Source organism: Arvicola amphibius, chromosome 8 (genome assembly GCF_903992535.2).
Source record: "Arvicola amphibius chromosome 8, mArvAmp1.2, whole genome shotgun sequence".
Classification (NCBI taxonomy): domain Eukaryota; kingdom Metazoa; phylum Chordata; class Mammalia; order Rodentia; family Cricetidae; genus Arvicola; species Arvicola amphibius.
This window is the reverse complement of record NC_052054.1, coordinates 111246716-111260963: the sequence shown is the minus strand read 5'-3', so window position 1 is coordinate 111260963 and position 14248 is coordinate 111246716. Positions and strand designations below refer to the sequence as shown.

Sequence of the window (14248 nt, the reverse complement as noted above, 5' to 3'; positions counted from 1 at the left end):
TCCAGGGCCTGTTTCGATGCTGTTTGCAAAAGAAGTCTTCACTCTTTCTAGAGTATTTAAATTTCTTTTATAAACCATGTCAGGAGCAAAACACAGTAAAACCCTTTGCTATACTAATAATTGTGGTGCAAAGACAGGATGGCATTAGCCTAGGTGGAGAGGATCTACTGTGCTTATTTCCTGGGAAATCCTTAGAGGGCTCCTTCTCAGATCTGGGTGGCCACCTGTTGCCAACAGTTTCTTTAGAATAGGGTGGGTAGCTGGTTGGGAAGAGCAGGAGGCAAGGCCAAGGGTAGAACACATCAACAACACAATCTTCCTGGATTTCCTCAGCAGCAATAACTCAGGCAGTTTAACAGTTTAAGTGGAGGAAATTAAACATCAGACACCAAGCGAACAGGAGCCAGAATGGTACGGGATGCGACTTTTGGAGCCAGAGTTCAGCTCAACACTGGGTAGTTTTAAAGTCGTAGGCTGCATGGGAGGACAGAGAACTTAGATGTGACTTGAAAAGTCAGAGTTCTTACCCAAAGTATCATTTTTGTTTCTCTTGAGTTTATGATATCTGAAGCTTTCTTCCAATTCCTATCTTCTCTCCTTGCTCTCTTGTGCTGACACTGGCTAATAAGACTAGTGTAGCCAAAGGCTGACGGAGCCCAACTATGACCTCCTTCTTCGCGCCTAAGACTCTGGAATGGCTGTCAGAGGCGACTGTATGCTGCTATTCACTAGCTTGCCTTCTGCAGCTGGAGGCAGGCCACGGACTCCACTGCAGCTGAGGCCGGATGGGCTACTGAGTAAAGCGTGTCAGCCGACACCAAACCTCACTGATGGTCATTCACAGTTTAAGAGAGGCGCACTGGTGAGAACAAGCATAGCGCTGCAACTGTAATCTGTCCTGAGTCCCGGGGACCTTAACACTCAAGACTGTTTCTCTCTGATGCTATATGCACTGGGAGGTTATGTGGGATCTGTGCAAGTCTGGCTCTGTGTGGTTACCTGGAGACCTGGCATGATTTTAGGTTCTTTCCTTTTTGATTAATTAAATGTATTTATTTATTTATTTGCTGATATTGAGCTCTACATTTTTCTCTGCTCCCCTCTCCCGTGGTCCCCATGCTCCCAATTTCTCAGGAGATGATTTCAGGTTCTTTCTTTGTGTACTTTGAAGATCTCTATTTCAGGGAAAGGATGAGGCACAGCTACTCACTGGATTTTCAGAGTCTAACTAAACTGATTTTGATCAGCGGTTCTTATTTCCTCTTTCAGTGGTTACAGCAAATCACATGTCTGTGCTAACTCCTAAAGAGGCAGCAAAGTACAGCCCTACCACAAGTTTATGAGGTACAGGAATAGAAGATGTGTGGATGGCCACTATAGTCATCAATATTTGGGTGCATATTTCCATCAAATCATTCTAATAGCCTATACTTAGAAATCTTCGATGGGTCTAATTCATCTTTAGAGGATCCTCCAAGCCGAGGCTTGGGCCCCTCTTTTGGTAAAGCATTAAAAGAATAGAGTTCAGATGGTTTGATAGTCATCCAATAAACCAGTTCCAGAAGTAACTTGACCCTCTCTCCCATGCTCATGCTGGCCCTTCCCTTGTTAAATAGCTGGAGGTGGCCTTAAACTTGCCATCCTCCCATCTCTATCTCCTGCATGTTGGGATATTAGATGTCACCGCTATATCTGGTTTGTGCAATGTTGAAGTTTGAACCCACGTTTCTGCCGTATCTGGTTTTTGCAATGCTGAGGCTTGAACCCAGGTTTTTGGGCAGGCCTGGCAAGCACTCTCCCTCCTCAGCTTTCAAAAGGAAATCAAGCGCAAAGTAACTGTGATTTTATTTATATTAACAACAGCAAAATACTTTTATAATTTCACATACCATTGCTTTTAAAAGCACATATATTACAAATAAAGGAACTTCACAAACTTTAAAGATTAGTATTTATCAACACTTTTTTTACACATACACAAATATTTTAATATAACATTATCTGAAACGTTACTCATATAATTTTAGTACTTTCGTAAGTATCAACTAAAAACATTCTTCTGAAATTCGATAAAAACCATATATTTTACAATTTTCTATTTACATGTGAAATACGCTTAAATGTTACAAAACATTCACTTTGACCTTGAAAATATGTGTGCTAGGACCTGGGATTGAACAAATTATACCCAAGAGCAAACTCAGTTTGCTTTTAAGCTGCACGTTCATTGGAATCGCAGGACAGATGTTCAGTGTGGTTTGATCAATACCACTCAGAGGAAACAAAGGGATCCGAGGAAATGTGCAAATTCAGAGGCTGGCAAAATTCTCAAGCTAGCGAGGCAAACAAAAATATTAACACTGTAAAAACATCAAATAAATTAAATCTATCTTTTTTCTTCCCCGAGATTAGCTGCAAAAGTTCAGAGAGTTCTCCGAGAGGTGCGTTGGATGCCCCAGGGCTCCTTTTAGACTTCAGTACTGGGTGAGATGGAGACCAGAGGCACAGCCGGGGTCACCTTGCTAGTTGCACGCGTGTAGGGTCGCTCCACTCCGCGCTTTGCTGGGTCTTCCCTGCCCGTAATCTTAAAGCAAGACAGATACAACATATGCATACAAAATGAAGAGAGATCAATTTTCATATTCTCAAACACAGAATTAAAACCCCGAACAGTGACTCATTCCCAATGGGGTGTTAGTAAGTTTGGAAAATATCCTAGTCAAAGTAGTTCTGAGGGATATTTTCTTCTAAGCCCATATGCCGGTTGCCATGGGGATGCTGAAAGCAGCTTCACTATATTCCTTGACTGTCAGATATGAATTTATAAATGTTTAAGAGGCTACAAATGTATTTGAGTAATTCCAATGTCTCATCCTAGTTAAAAATTTGTAATTTATATTGCTAACATTTACGCTAAAGGGGAAGAACTCAAACGTTTGCATTAATGGGAGTATAATGAAATCAATATGACTACTCTGAAAATGATATCAATATATCTAAATGATACAGTATCCAGCTCTATCACAATGATCATATACAATCAGTAACCCACAGCTCCACAGAAACTGCAGATGTAGTCTTTGAAGTTCATCTTTGTACAAAAGAGATTTGATGAGTATTTTGAATTTCTAGTTGTGATTTCTTCACTAACCTCATACACTGTCACGTTGTGCTGATTTATATGTGTGTGATATTAGCTTCTCCTCTTCTCCAGGAGCTTGTTGCCCTCAGCATGGGAGGGCCACGGGCTTGCAGCACACCCTCCTGAGGGCCAGCGTTACGAGACCCTGCGCACATAATTTGGTTCTTTATGCGTTTAACGTGTGTCTGAGTCTCTAACAGCAAGATTGCGCTCACATCTTGCTTTCTTGGCATCAGAGCACAATGGCTCTGGTCCCAGCGCTGTGTTTTAAGTTGGATACTCATGACCACAGCTGACTTCATTCTGCCTCCATTCTCACTCAGTGGAAACCCACTCCAAAAGAGCATCTTATATTTATTCTTCATTTGCATGCTGTGTGAATTCTATTGGCCCCAGCCAAAGAAAGTTCTTTATGGTTTTGGTTTTTTGGCTGTTTATGAAACAGTGTGAAATTCTGGCTGCCGATTAAAGACATGGTTGCCTGTCACTACCAGTTCAAATTACTTGTTTCCCACGTCTCCATTGTACACACCAGCTTCACTCAATCTGGGGTTATGTTACCTCTCTTTCTTTTTAAAAAATGCGTGGGTGCACGTATGTGCACGTGTGCACACACGACACAGTGTGTGTGCGAAAGCCAGAAGGCAGCCATGGAAGTCAGGTCTCTTTCTACCATCTAGGCCCCAGTGGCAGACTTGGGGCAAGACACCTCACCCAATGACCTCACGTATCCTACACTGGTCTGAAGCTCACGGTGTAGTTGATGATAACACTGAACGACTCCTGTCCTTGCAGTTGAGAGTACAGGTGTGTGTTACGTTCATGGCCCTATTTTCTCTTATACTGAGGGTTTTCCCTTAGTGACATGTTTTTTTTTTAAGCTAAGACTTTTCTTGGCCCCATGGGGGTGCATATGGCATAATTAATCTTGTGTTTCTATTTCTGCGTCAGTTGATTCTAATTGCTTCTGATTTTTAAAGCTCAGCTGGTAAGTTCTCTTACCACTTGATATCTCTGTACCTGCTTCTGGAGGATACACGTTTGCCCTCAGACAAAGGAAGATAGTCCCTCATCTTGTCACCTGTGTGACCAGGCCCCGTTGTAAGCTCAGGACCAGAAGAAAGACCACCTTTCCTTCCAACAGATCTATTTCTTTTACTGACTAATGAGCCGTGAGACTCATCAGGTTTTACTCTTTGATCAGTTTCCAGGAAGCAGAAAGCCAATGTTTACTTCCTTTGTTACAGGTTTCCTTTACAATATATATATATATATATATATATATATATATATATATATATATGTATGTATGTATATATGTGTGTGTGTGTGTGTGTGTGTGTGTGTGTATTTTCTCTCCTCTTCACCAACTGGTCTTTGTATTTTTGTTTCATATTTCCAAGTGTCATGAGAACCCTTCAGTTCTGTATATTTGAACACAAAGGAGCTCAAATATATTTAGAAGGTAAAGGAGCATGGGCTTTTCTCTTTCAAAGCCAAGCTGTTTAGAGTGGGAATGAGGACTTAGAGAAGCTGAGCCACAAAAGCTGACGGGGCGAAGGACTGGTGAGGAGGAGGTGGGTGGACAGAAGGCTGCAGGACAGGAGAGATGTACGGCGAGATGAACATACCACTTTTGCTCACAGTACTGAGAGAAATGCTAGACACAGAGGAGCAGAAGCTGTAGAGACACGGACCTCGACAGAGCTGCCGGAACAAAAAGAGAGAAATATTTCTGCCAGACGTTTCAAGGCCAGGCGTGATTTACAGCGAGAGAAAAGCATGGCTTCACCATGGCTGCCAGCTTTGACATGCATTTTCTTCATTTTAATCCCAGATATAGTAATGCCTCTCCTATGTGCTCAAGGCCCCTCCGGAGTATTTGATTACCATTGCCCCTCAGAAATCTCAAACTAACGTGATCTCTGTTTGGAATTCTATGTATGGAGATTCATTCTTTCCGTCATAAGCCAACCTACCATTTCATCTCCTTAAGCTACTGTGGAGAGCTAAAAGGGCAGGTGGAAGAATCCAGGAGAGAAAGACTGTACGTCACAAGCAATTAAAATCACAGTTCCAGTCTTTGCCGTTCTCTGTGGTAATGACACTAGATCTTTAGGGAGAGGAGAGGGAACGTATATGAAACCAGCAGTAACATATTACTGGGAAGATGGCAGGTGGTAAGGTACCCAAGTAGAGTGTGAGGCATGATGATGTTAAAAAGCAGGCTAGGGGGGGTCACTTGACTTACAACTGTGTGCTTTTAGCTACTCCAAAATACTGATGTTATTGAATGGTCACAGTTCATGCAAGCCATGCAGAATGTGGTGAATACATACCCAGGATGACTTGATGACTTGATCATGGAGTGGAGTTTGAATATATATATATCTTATATACATACATATCCTTTTATCCTAATTGTGAACCTCTGCTTCTGCCAAGGAAGTCTTGAGGTAAAAGGCCCATGAGAAATCCTGAGGTTCTCTCTGAGCATGATGAAGAAACCCCCTTCTGGCAAAATGTGTGATGTCTTTCCATCACACTAGGTATTGTGACATCCTCAAGCGAATGGTTGAGTGGTATCTGACCAAAATGGGGATTCCTACCTTGTGTTTCTCAGTGTCTGAATAGACCTGAATATTCTAGACTCAACAGACTGCATGGCTTGGGTAAATACCTCTAGAAATTGTGGAGAGCATTTCATTTCTCCTGTTCTTTCTTCTGTAGGTGTTTTGACAGAGATAAGAACTGTTTGTACACGGGGAGAGAACAACTCAGCATCATAGTGCTGAGGTACAGAATAGTAGAATAGTGTCTTTAGGGAATTGGAAAAAGACAAGATCTCCTGAGTAAATTGGGAGCATGGGGACCTTAGCAGAGGGTTGAAGGGGAGGGGAGAGGCAGGGAGGGGAGCAGAGAAAAATGTAGAGCTCAATAAAAATCAATTTTAAAAAAGGAATAGTGACTTTTGCAGTAAGGAAAGAGTCTTCAGTCCCTCTAGCAATAGCCAGGGACCGTGAGTCACACCAAGAGATCCTCACCTGCTCATTCATGATGGCCGACAGTTCACTGAGCATGTCCTTATAATGGGATCTCAGTTCTTCCTGGTATTCCAGCTGGTCCTCCTTGATGAGACGCTCATTCACATCCAGAGCCTGCCCACACGCATCTGCAAATTGCCTTTAATGACAGCATTGGGCAAATTAAAAACTCGTTATGGGAAGAGGTATTGAGTTCAGTGACTTGGGTCCAAAGCTGGGCTGTGGATACTCTGTTACTTTGAAGAGGGTTAACTGAGCGGCTTTCCTAGGGGTTTAGTGCCTCTCTGTGTGAGGTACTTAGAAGCACATTTCAACAAAGGGAACCTTACCTGAATATTTCCTTCAATAGCTTTACTTGGTTGTCAGGGTATTTCTTAGCATTCGTCTCTTCAAGAAAAGCTCGGGCATAAGCCATTGGCCCAGCATTGACCTGTGGGAAGAAGAGACTAGGCTGAGACTGACTCCTCCTCTCTCTGGAGTTTTCTCCATGGTAAGGGAGGTGCAGTCCTCTGACCAATCACATGGAACCCTGACGCTGTCCCACCACACTGTGATCCACCACTTTCTATACTTGCTGTACCTGCTGTTGTTTTAGGGGTCAGCAGCCACACTGGAATCCGGCCTTCCCTGCTACCCTTGCCAAAATCAGTCATGTGTTACCCTATAATGTGACAACTTCCTCTGAGCAGAGAGCTCCAGGGACACAGTGTTTGTGAGCTGTCACTCGTGTTGGGGGCATTCAGTGATGCAGCCATGTCTGAGTCAACCCAGCTTCTCTAAGTAACTCCTTAGCCACACTCCAGTAGGCAATCCAAAGACATGTCCTGGTTCACTAGGCTGGACTTTGCTTGGATCGCCACTAGCTTTGCCACTGGTTCCCTGTCTGGGATGAGCAGATGTTTGTACATTGCCTCCCCAGGAAGAGGCACACAACAGGCCCCTCTTGCCACCTGCCACCTTTACATTCTGTGTGAGCACCCTTTCTATAACAGCTTTGAAACTGAGACTCCTTCATCACAAACCCTTCCACTGACGCTAAATTTAGTGTTTGTGGCATCCAGTGTTTGAGGTGCCCATTGTTTTTCTTTTCTATTGGCATGAAAATAAACACATAGCTGTGATGAAAAGACATTCCACAGAGGTAGCAGTGTGTGCACCGCCCTGGCAATCTGTGTTTCTCTGTACTCCACTTGAAAGCCTTGCTAAGGTCTGGGCCAAGGAAACATTCATCAGAGTTGCTGAATGAATGCACAACCAAGCTGTTTGCTTTTTATCTATCTATCTATCTATCTATCTATCTATCTATCTATCTATCTATCTATCTATCTATCTATCTATCTTGCAGTTCTGCAGTTTGCAGAACCTTGCATATGAGCATATGATATACATAAGCATGTCTGTCTGTCTGTCTGTCTGTCTGTCTGTATGTATGTATGTATGTATGTATGAGATACACCCCAGCCCTGCAATACCAGCTTCTGTTTCCTCTCAGGCACAAGCACTGTGCTTGTGAAGAAGCTCATTTCTCTTCATGCATACAAACCTGTTAGTATGGGTATGGTGTTTGGAAAGTGCGACGGTTAGTTTTAATTTTCAACCAGACACAGCCTAGAATAATCAGGGAAAGTCTCAATGAGGGATTGCCTCCATTGGGTTGGCCTGTGGGTGTGTCTCTCATCGATTGCCTCCCATAAATTATCTCACGTGGGAAGACTCAGTCTACAGTGGGCAGCCATATTCCCTAGGCAGGGGTCCCAGACATGTGTGACGGTGGAGAAATCAAGCCCAGTAAGTGTGCAAGCGTGCAAGTGAGCAAGTCAGCAAGTATGGCCTCACTTCTCTCTGCTCTTGACTGCAGACGGGATGTGACTAGCCGGTCAACACCTCTGCCATGACTTTTCACAATGATGGACTATGACCGGGACTGTAAACCTGGGCTATTACACAGCAGCAGAAATGAAACTGCGACAGGATAGGAGCGAATGCTCCACCGGAGTCAGGTGGGTGCCGCAGTGCCGGGGGTGGGGGGGTGGGGGGGGGACCGCCATTGGTGCTACATCCCCTCTGGCTCTCCAAGCCCATCCTCCATCCAGCTTTGTACCCAGGCCTGCTGACCTCTCTTGACTTCACGCTGAGTATGCACATATCTATTTTAGTCTTTTTGAGTCAGCCAGCGGGGACACAGACAAGAGAGGCAGACAAGACTTGAGCATATGAGGATGAGCAGCAGTGATTTTTTTTTTTCTTCTGTTACAGATTCAACAAATCAAAAAGCAGGGAAAGACATTGCTACTGGTCTGGTTTTGTTTAAGACTTTATATTTCTGTCTTCTTTCTCTTTAAATATTTTAAACGTCTTGTTTTTTGATGTATTTATTAGATTTATTGACTCTCTCTCTCTCTCTCTCTCCCTCTCTCTCTCTCTCTCCCTAAGTTCCACGATGCATACATGGAGGTCAGAGGACAGTTTGTGGGAGTCAGTTATCTTTAACTTTGTAGGTTCTAGAGATCTAACTCAGGTCTCCCATCTTGGCAGCAAATGCCTTTATCAACTGAGCTAATTTGAAGTCCCTCTTTTTTCCGTTTCTCCTCCCCCAGCCCATGCATGACTAAATGTGTGTCTCTGTGCACAGGAAGAGGTCAGAGGAGACATAAGGTGCCCCACTCTCTCATTCTCTGCCTTATTCCCTTCAGAAGGGTCCCTCACTAAACCTGGATCTAGGCTGCTAACTAGCAAGCTCCAGAACCCCCACCCCCAAGCTCCATCTCCTAGCCCCTATCTCTGGGGTTACAGATGTGCATATAGTCACACCAAATTTTTTTTTTGATTCTGGATATTTGAATGCAGGTCCTCATGTTTGCACAACAATGCCCTTACTCATTGAGCCATCTTCCCAGCCTTGAGACATTAATACTTTTCTCATTGTGGGCTTTTCAAATTAATTTTCACTTTTAAAAATAGCACTTTAAGATAGGATTTTATGTTAATTACTAACTAAACTCTATGCCTATGATGAGAGCCTTACCGTGCCCTCCCCTGCCCAGTGTGGGACAGGTTGGAATACAATCTTAGCATCCTCCTCAGAATACCCCAAGAGAGGCCATGCCTGTCCCTTACTAGTGGACCCTTCCCTTACTTTGTTTTGACCAAGCCTCCTACACTAGCTTCTTTAGTTTTAAGGGTATATATTCAGCGGGGTGTGACTGGCAGCTATACAGGCCCTTGGTGTTCTTCAGGGGCTCACCCTTCTGTAGACTTTATTTTATTCTCCCCGCCACCCACTATTCACCCCATCTGCTTCCTGTCACAGCACTCAGTCCAGAAGCACTAATACACATTTTGTGAACCACTAAACATTCTTCATTGTTTTTTTTAAATTATTTTAGAGCAGATAACTTTCTTCACAACAGTTATGTATGGAGTGCAATATTTATAAATTGGTTAATTCATTTGTTAAGGTATATGATATGGGAGGGTTAGGGAGAAGAAACTTTCCATTATCCAAACTTAGCTGTTTCTATGGATGTTTTAGATTTTTCTGGTGGTTTCAGACATTTCTATAATGAATTTTAGGCATATTCACATTCCCACCCTATCTCATCTATCTTCCTCTTCCACTGGAATTTTCTTCTTGAGTGTACCCCCTGCTTCTTTTATTATTAATATTAATAATTTTGATTCATTCATTTCACGTCTGATCACCCTTTCCCCTCTCTCCTCTCTTACCATTCTCTCCTCATTACCTCCCCTTGTCTCCCAATCCACTCTTGTTCCTGTTCAGAAAGGGACAGTCCTCCCATAGATGCCAACAAAGCAGGACATATCAAGTTGAAGAAGGACTAAACTCCTACCCTGTATTAAGGCTGGGTGGGCAACCTAGTAGGAGGAATAGGTCCCAATGACTGAGAGATACTTAAAGAAATTGTTCAACATCTTTAGCCATCAGGGAAATACAAATAAAAGTGACTCTGAAATTCCATCTTACACCAGTCAGAATGGCTCAGATCAAAAACACTAATGACAGTTTTTGTTGGAGCGGATGTGGAACAAGGGAAACACTCTTCCACTGCTGGTAGGAGTGCAAACTTGTACAGCCACTTTGGAAATAAATATGAAATTTTCTTAGAAAATTGGGAATTAATCTACATCAAGACCCAGCTATACACTCAGGTATATGCCCAAAGGATGCTCAATTGCACCACAAGGACACTTGCTCAATTATGTTCACAATAGCGTTATTCATAATAGCCAGAACCTGAAAACAACCTTGATGCCCCTCATCCGAAGAATGGAAAAAGAAAATGTGGTACATTTACAGAATGGAGTATTATTCCTGCTTCATTTTTAAAATTTGAATTTTTATTCTCTGAGGATTTTATACATAAGTACACTGCACTGTCATGACATCCACTCTCAACCTACAGAGTCTCCCCTGCCCCTCTGGAATTAATGACCTTTTCTGTATTATCATTGTTTTGTGCACACTCACCCCCACACAAACAACCTCCTGAACCCGATTAGTGTTGCCCATATGTACATGGGTTTGGGGCTTATGACTGCCTTTAGCTCTTCAGCTAGAAGTGGGGCCTTATGAACTTTTGCTCCATTCATGCAGGCATTAATCTGGTTTTGAAGGTACAGAGAAGAAAAGCCTTAGGTAGCTCCTGTTGTCAACTGTCAGAACCCAGAATCACCCAAGAGATAGATTTCTGCCTATGTCTGTGAGGGATTTTCAAGATTAACTGAACTGGGATGGGGAGACTTACCCTAAATGTGGGGGACAATATTCCATGGCTGTATAGAAAAGATTTTATATCAGCATTCATTTGTCCCCCCTAACTGTGGGTGCATTGTGGCCAGCCACTTCATGTTCCTGCCATCTTGACTGACTGTACCCACAAACTATGACCCAGACAGCCACCCCCACTCCTTAAGTTGTTTAACCTTAGGTATTTGGAGGTATTTGTTTACAACGGTGGGGAAAATAACTAATATGGATAGACCAAAAACAGCCAGAATGTTTCTTATATACTTAAAAAAATTCCTGGAGCATTTTATGGCAAGTTTTACTGGATTTGTGAGGCTTCGCTCTGGGCAATGCTTACTGACCTTCACGCTGACACTGCCTTGCAGTTTGAGCTGTAGTCTGATCATGTCCACCTCATCTGTCGTGCACAGCTGATTAAGCTCAGAGACCTTTTTGGACATCTCATCAATCGCGACTTCAATGGGATTCAGTTCTGTACTCGATTGGCTGATGACCTGGATCCGCTTCTTCACATAGGGAAACAAGTGGCTGGCTGCACGGAAGCCACACAAAGATTAAAGGGTCGAAGAAAAGTCCCAGGTTCCCATGAGGGTCTTCAGGATTTTGTATTGTCTCCAGCTACTTCTGGTGTCCCTTCCCACCCTCACAAGCTCACCCCAACCTGCTCAGGGCTGTACTAAGACTGCCAGAACAGCCAAACCCGGAAAGGATTGCAGTAAGCGCTGAAACTTGCCACCCCCGTAATGAGATCCACACAAAGCTCCGGTAATGACTTTCCATTATAGAGAAGAGCGAACAGGAGCTTGGCTCTCGGTGTGTTTACCACCAACCCCTCGGTCAGCTTCCTGAAAGTGAATGAATGCTTGTCATAGTTTAGAAGTCGGGGCGATTCTTGGTGGTTCAGTTCAAAACTGGTGTCTCTCAAGGTAGTTGGGTGTCTTCCTCCAGAGGGCCTTCCCCCAATTCTTTCTGTGGGCTTTAGCATCCTAGACCTATCAATGCCCCTACATTAAAAAATTAATTTGTTTTTTTAATGTTGTCTTCCTTGGAAATTGTTTTTTTACTTTAGTCTTTGTTCTACCCCACTGTTAGCACCATGGGAGCCTGGTTGTATTTTATTTACTTGAATTGCCTGGATCCTGGGGAGATCTAACATCAAGTAAGCACACAGTGTCTGTTAACAAAGGAGAGGCGACTAGTTCACAGGACAGATACAAAGAGCATAAAACGAGGTGTTTAAGTCCAACCTTCATTCTAGAGAAGAGCTGGAATCTCACAGAGGGGAGAATTTTGTCCTCAAGCCTATCATGCCAATAGCTGCTAACTCACAAGCAGGTAAGAGTGGATTCAGGGACAGGAAGAGAGCATTTGGTGTCCATGTCTTTACCATGGTGTGACACCATGACACTTGTGAATATTACCACTCAATGGAAAGGATTGCAAACTAATTGCATTGGCAGTGTCTCCCCAAGGCTCCAAGGCCCCATTTTTAAAAATTTTGTTGTCATTTTGAGGTGCAATCCAACTATGTAGCCCAGGCTGGCTCTGAGCTTTGGTTCCTCCTCACTACTGGAATCAGAGTTGCTCACAACCACAGCTGGCTATTGAGTTTCCTTTTAGCAGAACGTAAAGAGGGGCAAAACTCCTGTTCCCCCAAACAGCTCTAGGTCAACGCATTTCGGGAACTTGCCTGCAGGGTTGAAGTCACCTCATAGGTATGTTCTTGCATGCAGTCTTCCTTGTTTTTGAGACAGGGCCTTTGATGAGATAAAGGCATTGGGGCTCTCTGATCAGGCTAAGCTGACTGGCCAGGAAGTCTTAGGGATCCAGCTGTCTCTGCCTGCCCAGTGCTGGCATTACCAATACATGCCTGCATGCATGGAGTTTTAAGTGGGCTCTAGAATGGAACTCATGGTTTTATGGTTATACAACAAGCATCTCACTAACTGTGCTGTCTTGCTGACCCCTGCAGCCACACTCGATTTAGGTAATCTAGCCTTGGCCCAAGGTGGGGAAGGTTTCATCCCACACTTACTGGTCAAGACCGTCCTCCGCTTGCACTGCTCCGCCACTCCACCATGCTTCTTTCCTGACAGAGTGAAGGGTGTCTCAAAGACAAAGCGGTTGATGTTGTGATGCATTTCGAAATCTGTCTTCCGGTCGTCTATTTCCTTTTCTTCAAAGAATGGTGTCACATAGGTCACCTGAATATAGGCATACTTGGGATCCAGATCCTTGGGGTTTACCTGTGTAAACAGTAAGGGTACAGCAAGAGCAGTGAGCTGTAGGTGATTTATGAGTTCTCTTGCTGCCTCCTGGTGGATAAAAAACACTTTGTGCTCTGTAGACCACAGAAGACTGGATGACTGGCAGCGGGTAAGAAGCCTGGCTCTGGTTAGCAATGAGACTTAGAGGTAGTTCACCAAGCTGGAGCCAGATTGCCTTATGGATCTTTTCAATACAGATTCCTGTGGAGGGCATCATTTAAACTTTTATTCTCTGTCCCTTCTGTAATGAGTCACCCTTGTGCAAAGTGAAAGTTTCATGGAAGCAGAGACACCTTTCTTTATTCCTCTGTGGTGTCGCCATGTCCCTAGACTGGTACCATTGGCTTTGGACTGGCAATGTGGAAGAAGTTCCTTGGCTCCCTTCGCAGACTACCTGACTGCCTGTTAAACGACTGCAAATTTTTGTATTTTCATTGTTCTTGTGTGTGTTGCATATGTGTTTTATTCATATGTGTATGGGTGTGCATGCATGTGTGGAGGCCTAAGAATCATTCCCTTCAGCTCTTCCATCTTACCCATTGAGGCAGGTGTCTCAGTAAAACTGCTCTTGCATTTTAGTTCACTCCAGGGAATCCTAGGTGTCTGCCCTTGGAGGCGGGGATTGCAGGTGGGCCACCATGCCCAGCTGGCATTTACATGGGTTTTTGACGATTTGAACTCAGGTTCTCATGTTTGGGCAGTACTTGCTTTAATTAGCTTTACTGAAGAGCCACTTCCCCAGCCCCAAGTTTTTATATTTGCCATATCTCAAATCCTTATCAGCAATAAGCCATTCCACCCAACTTCTTTGCCAAGCTGCTTTGGTTCCCAGGCTTATTAATAGGGAGGAAACAGGCTGGACAGCTCAGGGAAATCTGAGGAAACTTTTCTGGCTCCCCTTTGGGCTTAGGAAGGATGTTTCTTAAAGACATCTTGAATTTTAAACCTGTTTTTCATCTTCTTCATATTTCTATCCTACTTCTTACCCAGTTCTAGAAATTTCAGAAAACTTTTGAGTATGGCTAAA

General features: G+C 43.6%; 1 protein-coding gene across 5 annotated transcripts in view; it reads right to left on the bottom strand.

Moving 5' to 3' along the window:
• Nucleotides 1-1827: 1827 nt before the first annotated feature.
• Nucleotides 1828-14248, bottom strand: part of Dock10 (dedicator of cytokinesis 10) — a 253512-nt gene continuing 241091 nt past the window's right edge. For all 5 annotated transcript variants that reach the window (XM_038339212.1, XM_038339210.1, XM_038339211.1 and 2 more), the window contains exons 52-56: nucleotides 12990-13200; nucleotides 11296-11486; nucleotides 6516-6616; nucleotides 6187-6325; nucleotides 1828-2584 (exon numbers count right to left, since the gene is read on the bottom strand). In XM_038339212.1, the coding sequence (XP_038195140.1) occupies nucleotides 2468-2584; nucleotides 6187-6325; nucleotides 6516-6616; nucleotides 11296-11486; nucleotides 12990-13200 (759 nt within the window). In that variant the 3' untranslated portion in view covers nucleotides 1828-2467. The remainder of the gene's footprint in view (nucleotides 2585-6186; nucleotides 6326-6515; nucleotides 6617-11295; nucleotides 11487-12989; nucleotides 13201-14248) is intronic.